Source organism: Equus quagga, unplaced genomic scaffold, assembly GCF_021613505.1.
Source record: "Equus quagga isolate Etosha38 unplaced genomic scaffold, UCLA_HA_Equagga_1.0 203_RagTag, whole genome shotgun sequence".
In the NCBI taxonomy this organism is placed as follows: domain Eukaryota; kingdom Metazoa; phylum Chordata; class Mammalia; order Perissodactyla; family Equidae; genus Equus; species Equus quagga.
In genome coordinates, this window is record NW_025798627.1 from 3,130,053 (window position 1) to 3,141,925 (window position 11,873).

Below are 11,873 nucleotides of genomic sequence, written 5' to 3' on the forward strand. Positions count from 1 at the left end.
GACCCCAGGGATATATGACATTGGTTAATCTAGAGGATTTAAGTATGAGATTATGTCTCAAGCCAATTAAAGAAGCAGTTCTGAACCAAGGACGCTTATCAGAAATCACCTCTGGATTATGCTTACTAGAATGCTATAATAAAAAGATAGTAGCAAGTGTTAATGAGGATGTGGACAAATTGAAACCTTCGTACACTGCTGGTGGGGATGTTAAATGGTGCAGCTGCTTTGGAAAGCAATCTGGCAGTTCCTCAGACAGTTAGGCAGAGTTACCACGTGACTCAGCAACTCCACTTATAGGCCCCAGAGAAATGAAAATGTACACCCGCACTAAACTTGTACACAGATGTTCATAGGAACACTATTCATAGTAGCCAAAAAGTGAAAACAACCAAAATGTTCATCAGCTGTTGCATGGATAAATAGAATGTGCTGATACGTGTTATAACATGGGAAATCTTGGAAGCATGCTAAGTAAAAGAAGCCAGTTACAAAGGGCCACGTATTATCTGATTCCATTTCTATGAACTGTTCAGAAGAGGCCAGTCTGTAGTTATAGAAAGTAGATTAGTGGTTGCCTAGGAATGGGGAGGTGTTGAAGGTGACAGTCAAGGGGAACAGAGTTTCTTTTGAGAGTAATAAAAATGTCCTAAGACTGATTGTGGTGATTAATGCACAACTCTGAATATACTAAAAACCACTGAATTGCATACATTTTAAATGGATGAATTATTTGATATGAGAATTATATGTCAGTAAAGTTGTTAAAAAATTCACTGTGGAGTTTTGTGAAAATACAGATGGTGAAACTCCGGCCTTGGCTTCCTGAATTCATTTTTGTTTCATAACTGATTGAATGTGTATTCTTATATAAGAACTATTGAATTCTAGTAATTTTTAATCTTTTGAAGAAAGTCTCTGTGATTGTATTGAAGGTGCTTGCTTTCTCTGACATGAAATACGTTACTCTTAGAGACAGTGCAGAATATAATATGTTTCATACTTCATTACTTTGAATGCTCTACTACGTATGATTTTTTTTTTAATCGCCAGGTCATTGCTTAGAATATGCTGCTATGTTGGATAAAGAAGCCAAACCATACAAAGTTGATCCTTTTGTAATTATGATTAAGTTTCTGTTGGGGTAAGTTTTATTATCTGTGATAATGATTTTGATTTTGTTTTATATGTAAAACATTATGTTTGGCTCCATAATGGAATATAAATTTTCATACAAATATGGCAATTGACTTGTTTTAGTAAATGGGATTTTCCTCTTAGGTAGAGGCCTAATAAGGATATCGACATTTACTTCAATAGTATAACCATTTCAAAAGTAATTATTGAACTTATATGTATCAATCTAAACTTGGACTGTAAAATATACCAGGCCTTTAACATTTGTAGGAGGATGTATATGGTCCAAGGTCTTTGAGTACCCCAGATTCATGAACACAAACCATTCTAGGATACTAATGAAACAGTGCCTCAGATCACTTTTTCTTACTTCCCATGCAGAGTGTATTTTAGGTCTCTCTACCCTACTTAACATTCCGTTCTTAATGTATTCACATTTTGTTTTTTGATTAAGCACCATTACTTAGATTTCTTCTGTCATTACAACTAGCCATTGGCTTTCTAACTTAAAAAAAAAGATCATATTTTGTTACAAAGATCAGTAGAGAGCAGTAAAGCTCCACTGAGATTCAGGTCCCAGCTCTTGGAAGATCAGTAGAGCCCCTTGGAAGATATATGACTGGTTCCTGACGAGGAACTGAAGTTTGTTTTTTCAGTATAATTATAAATTAAGTACTGTATCATGGACCTTTGGGGACTCTAGTGTGTGGTGTCAAACACTGCAAATATTAAACCCTTGAATGTCAGTTGTTGATTTTTTTTTTTTTTTTTTGCTTTTACTGTATGTTTTCTTTTATCCACAGGTATAAATGGTTTAAAGAATTATGGGATGTATTGTTGTTACCAGAATTGGATGCCATCGTTTTAACTAGTCAGAGTATGTGCTTCCCTCTTGTGTCCTTGATTCTCTTTCTGTTTGGAACATGTACTGCCTACTGGGGTGGCCTCCTCTCGTCCACATCTGTGAGACTCCTTTCTTCCTTGTGGCTAGCTTTGAAAAGGTAAAGAATGAGTATATGAAAAAATTATATTCTGATAGGGAACTTTAAAATTAATTTGCTTTCACTAAATTGTAATTTCTAAGGAAAGATGTATAACTCGCAAAAATGGGTTAGTGTTCAAAGTTATGTCTTTGTCAAAAATAATTATTTATTGCAGGTTAAGTGCTACATTTGATTTTGACCTTAGTGCTCAAGAGTTAATCAAAAAAGTTTGACAAACTACACAAGTATTTTTAGGTTTCACTGTTGTAAATCTTTCCGAGGGCAAAGTATTTCTCTGGCAGTGCTTTTATGTGCTGACTTTCAGTCAAACCTGAGGGCAGGAGACTCCAATCACGATATTTAGGATCAGATTAGAGGAAACATGTAAGAGCTCCAGAAACATAGCCTAGAGTTTTATTGTAGGCCCCAAGACACAGTTTAAAGTTGCTGGTAAACCAGTGATCTGGTTTCTGTTGCCGTTGCTCCTCACCAGACCTCTTACGTGATTTCCTGTCACAGAGGATTGTGGTGTGGTGCTGCTTCCTCCACCCTTCTCAGGTGTGCCTGACACTAACACCGTCACATGCCTGAGTGATCTGAGACCGTAAGAAATAGGAAGCTGTTCCCTCTCCTCTCAAGAGTGGAAATGTATGGCACAGGGCCTATAGTTAATGATTATCTTGAGCAACATTTTTTCTTCCTTGGTACAAATATCAGCCATAGTATATCTAAATGGAAGAGGGGCTATCACAGTGTATTACAGAACTTGCAAATATGTGTCATCCATTGCCTTTATTAAAAAATAACTTACTGTTTACTTTATAATACTTTCGTATTAATATGCTGGAGAGGCTGAGAGTACTGTATGGTTCTTATATGAGGCTGTATGAATAACTGTTAATATACTTTTAAAAGCTTTATTCTTATTATTCCAGGCCCTCTGAACTTCCTAAAGATATCAAGATGATATCGGCAGACTTGCCCTTTTTAACAGTTGTTTTGATCATAGTTAGTTGGACGACTTGTGGAGCGTTTGCCATACTGCTTACTTATCTTTACTATGTGTTTAAGGTATGTCGAGTCAGCACAGTCAAAATGGCTGGGCTTCATAGCAGGCGGGAGTAAACTTTCTTGTAGAAGCTATTAACAAAAAATTTAATTACTTCTGCAGTGAACTTCCATTACATAACAGGTTTAAATGTAAAGGTTTTTTTTTTAACATCTTAGTTATTTAAAAGATAAATAGTTAACTGTAGAACTCAAATTATTAATCTGAGTTAGGTTTCTTTGTTAAAAAAAAAAACAAAGGGAGGGGAGAAGATATGTTTCACATTGCTTCATGCTCTTGCAACTAATGTTAACTTTTTATAAAACGTTTTACTAGAGCAGTTTTTATTCACACCTCCCTTTGCACATGGGTAATAGATAAAACAAAAAGTTTTATCAGTGGGATCAAGCTGTCAGTCATGCTGATATGACGTAGAATGTTACAAACGTTGCTGAAGAATCAGAAGACAATGGTAAAAGTAATTGGGCTGATAATTTTACTGAGGAAGTGGAAGACACTTCCAGGACGGCCGACAGCTGTGCAGAGAGGTCTCGGTTTACAACGGCACACTCTCCACGTTAATCTTATGTAGACGCAGTTGATACCAGAGTGGATAGCTATTATTTTCCCTTTTTTAAACAAAGGTTTATTTTCATCTACATTTAACACTAATACATACACATTATGGATTACTTATAGTTTTCAAAGGAAGTTTATGTCCCTCAGAAAAAACTGTGCAGAGCTACTTCGATTTATAAATGAGATATTTTTGGTTTTCTTAATTGGATATTTCAAACAACTGACCCAATAAGCAAAACTTTCTCAATACTTAAGGAAAATTAATAAATTAAGCTTACAGATTTCTTCAGGTTCTTGTAAACATTTCACCACTGCATGTAATTGAGTTCAGGTTTTCAAAGATTTAGAATATATAAAACATGTTAAACTCTTTTTACTTTACTGAGTATAATCAGATTTTTGACTCACAAGGCACTTTAAGTTGCTAGAGCAAGGCTTCATCCAAACCAAGGCTCACAGAATGTAGAAGATATAGCAGTGTATCATGGCCCCAGCATACTCTGGAAGTTGGTATTATTTTATTTCTTTTTTTTTAGTTCAGAATAGCAAGCATGGGTAGTCATTATTTAGCTTTTCTAAAAGAATGTTTTTAAATGTTTAAATGGATTTTTAGTTCAGATTTTTTAAATTCAAGATTACAGTGCTTCTCAATTTTAATAAAAATGGTTTTTTCTTTCAAAATAAAAGGAAAATTAAATAATCATTTCTTTCTCCTAGATTGTTCATCTGCAAGCCAGCCTAACTTCTTATAAAAATAGCCAGACTGTGGTAAGTTATATTTTCAAAACTCTACATCACTTTAATATGAAAGAACATGGGAAAATATGAAAGTGTGTTTTTTTAAAAAAAGGTTAGGATTTTATAGTGTTTAAAAGGTATTATGAATTTAAGTAAGTTTAAGAATAGTGAACCTAATGAATATTAAAATAGGCTTAGATTTTCTAAGTTTAACTTGATCTTTGTCAGTACTTATGTTGTTTTTATTGTTACAAATTATCTTTTAAATTTTATTTCGAGTAATTACTTAGAAGATATATTCTCAGCAGGGGAAATAGCAAGTCAAAGGAATAAAAGTGTTGTAACTGCCTTAAAGTACTTTTAAACAGGTAATTTCAGTATTTTATTTAAATTTGGTAATGGGAATCTGTATTTATTTAGCTGTTGAGTAATTGAGTATGATTTTCAATAAAATAAAGTTGAATTTTACTTAGTGTTTTGATGTTTTTACTGTCTTGCTTTACAGAATCCCAAACACTCTAGAAGAAGTGAAAAGAAGTGCAGTCAGCATAAAGACTCTGCAGCGCACCATCGTCGTTTATCTGTCGGCGACGCTGAGGACAGCATCCGCATGCACAGTACTGTGATCAACCTGCTCACGTGGGTTGTGTTACTCAGCATGCCGTCTTTAATTTATTGGTTAAAGAATCTTAGGTGCGTTTTATTTATGTAATTGTGATTTATGTGGTTCAAACAATACATATCTCTACATAGATACTTGCTAGATTCCTAATGATCAATAAAACTTCCTCAAGAATAGGACGCTATGTATCACCTGAAATTTATTTTCAATACATTCACATTTTCTCCCTTACCATAAGAATATAAACTTCCCCAAAATCTGCCCCAAAAAGAGGGAATTATATTTTGTTCATTTACCTTTAACCTTCTTTGAGTCTGGAAATATGTGAAAATGTGCTTTATTTTGTTGGCTTAAGGTATTCATAATCCTAGTACTTTATGTACTTTTCAGTTCATGATCAACTTTATGTTTTCTTAAATTTGGGGTGAAGAAAAATGCTTGCATTTAAAGATATTAGAAATAACGCAGGGAGTTTGTACTTTTCTAATTGTCCCATAATGAAGTAAATGATCCGCTATTTTACTACCGAAAACTGTTGTTTGCTTTGCTCTCTGCTAGGTGTCCTAGGTTAAATGAGAGCCTAAAATGCCCTCCACGATTGTTTCTAGAATAGTTCATTATTGTCAAATTACTAAAAAATAATAATAAGCGACCTTATCCAGTAATAGGTGAACCTCTACTCAATGTAATTTTCAGAAATGATATAAAACTTTCAGATTATCTAAATACTGGAAATTTTTAAGTCAGCAGAGCCAAAATAAGCTTGACAAATTAAATCACAGGTTACCAGATGTTAATATCCTTCTTTTGTCCCTCATTTTAGTCAAGATCCAGATTTTTGTTCACAGGTTTAGGTAGAAAATTACTTGAGCACAAATTTCTGATTCTGAAAGGCTGTAGATGTCCCACAGTCTGTAAATGCAAGAGATGAGAATTTGGGTTTTAAAAAGATGGGGGACAATTACTTTAAACCTTCATTTTTTTCATCTTTTTTAAATACAGCAGCCTTAATATATTTAAAATAATTTGTTTTATAAAAGCATTATTTATATATGACTTTTCAGGCATATGCCTATTATAAAAAAGAAGTGCTTCCATATTGGATATTTTCATTTCCTTTAGTAGTTTCTGAACATAATTCTCCATATAAAAGCTTGAGTGTATTATATGTGGAATATAAACAAGTACTTGGACAAAGAAAACAGTTCAGTAGTTACAAGGGGAAAGGGGCTGGGGGGGCACGGGGGTGAAGGGGAGCACTCATGTGGTGGCAGTCAAGAAATAATGTACAACTGAAATCTCACATTGATGTAAACTATTATGAACTCAATAAAAAAAAACCTTGGGTGTAAAGATGGTGTAGAGCAAAGATTATTTATCAAAGATTTCATGAGCTATTTGGGGATCTCTTATATCCATATTGTTCCTGGAATGTTTTCAAATTTATATGATTGATTCTGATAATTTAAAATGATCATGTGCTTTGTTGAGTTATGTTTTACTTTTTCTTTTTGTTGTAGATATTACTTTAAACTTAATCCTGATCCATGTAAACCTTTGGCATTTATCCTTATTCCAACTATGGCAATTCTTGGAAATACTTACACTGTTTCAATAAAATCAAGGTATAGTAGTTTAATCTTTCTTTTTCTCACATCTATTCCTTTATCACCCTTTCTTTTGTGTCTGAAACGTGCTCCTAATTTCTAATTACTTTGACTATTCCTAAAGGTAAAGCCATAATAGTAAATATGGTTTATATGCAAGTATATTATACTTATTTTCTTAATTATGGGTTTTACGTGTTAGGATATACGAATGATTTTTTCTTTAAAACATTAACCCTTAAAAGATATGATGTCTGGGGCTGGCCCCGTGGCCGAGTGGTTAATTTTGCACACTCCGCTGCAGGCGGCCCAGTGTTTCATTGGTTCGAATCCTGGGCGCAGACATGGCACTGCTCATCAAACCACGCTGAGACGGCGTCCCACATGCCACAACTAGAAGGACGCACAACGAAGAATATACAACTATGTACTGGGAGGCTTTGGGGAGAAAAAAGGAAAAAAAAAAAATCTTTAACAACAACAAAAAAAGATATGATGTCTAAGATTTGCTTCCAAAAAGTACAGGAGGAGTAGAAGTAGAGAGGAATATAGGTGGAGTAAGATTGGCCATGACTTGTTAATGTTTGAAGCTGGGTGGTGGGGACATGAGATTCATTCTACATTAGTCTACTTAGTATATGTTTAAAATTCTTCATAATAAAACTTGACTTTTTATTGACCGGTTCTTTGCTCTGGGAGCCTTGTTGGTTGATTCTGGCAGATATTTGCAGATATTCCAGAATCAGGCAGACCTGGCTTTAAATTTAAGGCTCTGTGTCCTTAGGTGAGTTTCTTAACCCCTCAGTTTCTCTATTTTCAGAGTACAAAGGTAGTATTCTTTCCTGGTAGTCTTTTTCTTTTAAAAATGTTTCTTTCAAAACTATTCGATGTCTTATCTTTAGGGTCCTGTTAGGAGTTAAGAATGCTTCCTTTTTCTTTTTTCTTTTCTTTTTTTTTTTTTTTTGAGGAAGATTAGCCCTGAGCTAACTACTGCCAATCCTCCTCTTTTTGCTGAGGAAGACTGGCCATGAGCTAACAGCCATGCCCGTCTTCCTCTACTTTATATGTGGGACGCCTGCCATAGCATGGCTTGCCAAGCGGTGCCATGTCCGCACCTGGGATCCGAACCAGCAAACCCCGGGCCACCGAAGCAGAATGTGTGTACTTAACCACTGCGCCACAGGGCCGGCCCCAAGAATGGTTCCTTTTTTATTTGGTTGAGGTGTTTTTGCTATATGAATAGGGTTAAAATACGTATTTCTGTGTAGTTATGTCTTAGTAAACATTATTGATTTTTTTTGTTAAGATGAATTTCTAGAGTTAGAATTGCTGAATAAAAGTCCAACTAGTATTTTTCTGTTGTTAAAATTTGAAAGACTAAGCAAAACTGATCATTTACTTAATAGAGATTTTTTTCTCCTTCCTAGGCAAAACATGACTTATATTGATCCTTTTCAAAATTGTGGACAGTTAAATTCATTATATGAAAAATTATTTCATCTAATAACACTTTCTCAAAATGACATAAAAGATAGACATATTCCATTTTTGCTCACAATGTAGATTACGTAGTAATGTATATTTCTGTCTCTTTACAGTAAATTGTTGAAGACTACGTCACAATTTCCACTTCCTCTGGCTGTTGGTGTGATTGCTTTTGGGTCAGCACATTTATACAGGGTTCCCTGCTTTGTCTTCATTCCTCTTTTACTCCATGCGTTATGCAACTTTATGTAAGATTGGATTTAAGGAATGATAAAGATGATTTATGCCTTTAGGGCCAGTAATAAGAGGGAACGCACAGATCCATCAATGTGGACAGCAAGATCTTTTGGAGAAGACAAGTCTATTTTTACAATATTGGAAATAGGAAATTAGTTTTGTAATGCTTGAGGAAAGTAGTTGAAGCATGGTTTTGTTTTGTGGTATGGCATCTGTGTACAAGTCATTTTGGAAAATTTAGTAAAAGGATGCAGTGGCCGCTCTCTGAGGACACCTCTGCATATCAGCTTGTCTGCTTGATTGGCCATACCAGGGATCTTCTCCTAAATGCTCAGTAAATGTAGCATTGCTTGTAATTTCACCTCAGGCATTCTGCTCATTTCATCAAACATTGTTCTGAAAAGTGGGTTACTTTGTATTTGCTACAGTATACTTATTCTGAAATACATCTTAAAAGATTGATGAAATTCACAACTGTTTGGTTTCTCAAAAATGAAATAGCCACTACGAGTCTTTGGCAGCCTCAGTGAACAAAGTAGATCTTTTTTCTTCTTACATCTATGAAAATATAACCTTTAATTCTAAGCAGAAATGTTTTCTTGATAACAGTACAAGATTGATGGACGGAAACATAATTCAAATTCAAAACTTAATGAAATTTTCTTATTACTTTTCAAATATAAATCTTATTTTGTCCTTGGTGAATATCAGGAGACTATTAAAGAGATTTATTGTTAAAGAAAATTCTCATAAATATTTACCTACTGTCATTGAGCAGTTCAGTTGTTCAGTCTATATCATTTTACTTAATTCATTGACCCCCGTGGCTTACAAAAGTGCCTCAGGTCATGATGGATTGTTAAAATAACTAAATTCTGGTGGTCAGGAAAAACTCTAGGTATGTACAGTTTTTGTCTGCTGTGGAAAATAACATGATCAAGTGCAATACCACCTTTGATGTATAAAATTATACAATAAATAGAATAAATATAAATTGGAGGCTTAGCCACTAAGTGGAATCTTAATTTGCCGTGGTGATTACTGTTTGGCAGATAAGAGTAATGTTTCTATTTCATTTGAGATTTCAGCTCAGCTTTAGCTACAAAAGAGTAGCAAGTAGGTAATGGAGCTAGGCAGCTTTGCCTTAAACTAGCATAAACTCAGGCTGAGGCATACCTGGCTCATGAAGTCCTTCCTTTAGATGTGGATGCTGTAAATACCCAAACCTCCAAATCAAAGTCCTTGAGTCCCAGTAATTCTGCATTTGCACCTGTAAACTTGTATCCTTGTTAGTGCCCAGGATGTCCTAGAGTACCAGGTTCCTTCTATCTGCCACCGCATCTGGATTCCTTTACAACCTCTCAGCTGTTACTGTCTGTAGAGGGTTGCCCCACTTCTCTTCTCAGTCGTTCCTTAGGTCCTTGCTGTTTTGGCATCAGTTGAAGACGTTCTTGCTGTCATCTCTGAGGGTTTAAGTTTGTTTGATTTCCTTGTCATCTTTCCCAACTTCCTGCCTGTTGTTCAGTATTCATGCTTTCACTTACTGAGACATTAAAGGGAAGTAGTAACCTCATACTAGATATGGCAGACATACCAGGCTCTTGTTTGTTTGAGGGACGTAGCAAAAGGGATAAAATACAAAATGATCGTGTGTTCAGTATCTAAAAGGAAAGAGAATTTATTAGATTATAGACTTATCCCATGGCATACCACATATATATTTAAATAAGGACGCGTCTGCCTGTGTTTAGCTATGCATATACTCATAAACAACTTTTGTACATGTGGTATCTTTTGTTTTTTCCGTGATATTATAGTTGTATTTCAAATTACAGGTTAAATGTGTCATTCAGCTCTTTCTGAATTTGAATTTAGGTCTGTATACAGAAAGAACTTTAGAAAATTCATTAATTTGGATCTTCTATTGACAGCCATAATCATTGTGTTTATGTGATCTAAAGTCTCATTATTTAGTCAGTATTGCTCATGAATAAAATGTAACAAGCTTAAATTTCTCATTTGTGAATAATACATTAGCTTTTAAAAGCAGCAGACTAGACACACTAGTTCTATATTTTCATGAGTGTAGTTAACATCAAGTCCTAAAGTCTTATTTATTCCAACAAAATATTTCATTTTAGGACTGTAAAACAGATTCTAATTAAACATTTTAGAAGCAACAGTGGGTTGGATCTTTAGCCATCATATGCATATAGATATATAAAGGCATGTATGTATACTTACATTTTGACGGGGTCTTCATCAGGTCCTGACGCACTTTAAACCCAGATAACCACCAGAGATGAGAAGGTAGGCTCTGTCTGAAGATGAGCCAAACTAATGTTTCTGTCACTTGAGAAAAGGAAAAGTCCTTTTGCCTTTAAATTACACATTGTTTCTGTCATGCTTACAACCTATATTATTAGCTGCTAAAACAGCACAGGTTTATTAGCAATGTTACTAAAAATGAAATTGTTTATTGGTAGTTAGGATTATCTAGTTCAGCAGACTTCTGAGCTCTACTGTTACAACATTTTTATTTAGAATTTGTTGAGTTTTGAGTAAGTTTTGTGCTTATAGAAGTTACTCCTGGGCCCTGTTGTTGATAACTGGATCAAGCGTAGACTGGGCAGAAAAACAGTGAGTGCTTTCAGTGTTTCTGAAGCCCCCTGCTCTGGAGTCACGACTCTTATAATTTGGAACTGATAATATGATAGAAATCATTAATACTCGTTTTTCTAGATCCTTTTTGTCCCGGAAATTAAACAGGTTCTGCTAACTCTTTTCTTGGTTGTTACCAGAGTGAAAATATTCAAAATAGCAGTCCTAGAAAAGCCATTTGTGCCTGGTTAACATTGATTTTGGATCTCTCAATGTATATTGATCATGTATTGATTAATTTTTTTTATTATTTTGGTTAGATGAATTCAGATGTATGTAATGGATACCTTTTCTTGATTGAACTACAGTGTGATGTCTACAGGAGTATACAGTAAGGAAAAAGAAATAACTATAGTAGGCCTAGCAAATGTTTGTTGTTGATGATCCTGTCACTCATGCAGGTGGTGTGCATTTCCACCACACACATGCTTATATGGTGCAGATTACGTGATTTGTTCATTATCTAGTTCCTGTGCTTTTCTTAACTCTTCAGACTTTCCGTTTATAGCCTACTTTGTTCATTTCACCTCATTGCTCATTAGCACCTCTTCCAGAAGGTGATCAAGGGAAGTAAAAGGAGAGAAAGCTCAATTTTCAGTTTAGTTCTTGAAAGCTCTGGTGAGAATGAGGGAAAAACAAAGATTATGAGATAAACTAGGGCTGTTGATTCCTGAATCCCAGATAATTCAGTTGGCCTGTATTTTCATCTTAGGCATTAAGTCTAAATTAGTATAATGTCTTGCTTTATTGTGAGGTTTAATGCAAAACTTTACAGT

At 34.7% G+C, this 11,873-nt stretch overlaps 1 protein-coding gene across 1 annotated transcript in view; it reads left to right on the forward strand.

Annotated features, from left to right (window-relative positions):
- The window catches only part of LOC124233494 (GPI inositol-deacylase), a 63,062-nt gene extending 53,297 nt beyond the window's left edge, over nt 1–9,765 (forward strand). Inside the window, exons 21-27 of the mRNA XM_046650634.1 lie at nt 1,054–1,144; nt 1,941–2,138; nt 3,056–3,191; nt 4,465–4,515; nt 4,991–5,178; nt 6,628–6,732; nt 8,313–9,765. Of these exons, the coding sequence (XP_046506590.1) occupies nt 1,054–1,144; nt 1,941–2,138; nt 3,056–3,191; nt 4,465–4,515; nt 4,991–5,178; nt 6,628–6,732; nt 8,313–8,451 (908 nt within the window). The 3' untranslated portion in view covers nt 8,452–9,765. The remainder of the gene's footprint in view (nt 1–1,053; nt 1,145–1,940; nt 2,139–3,055; nt 3,192–4,464; nt 4,516–4,990; nt 5,179–6,627; nt 6,733–8,312) is intronic.
- The last annotated feature ends 2,108 nt before the right edge of the window (nt 9,766–11,873 follow it).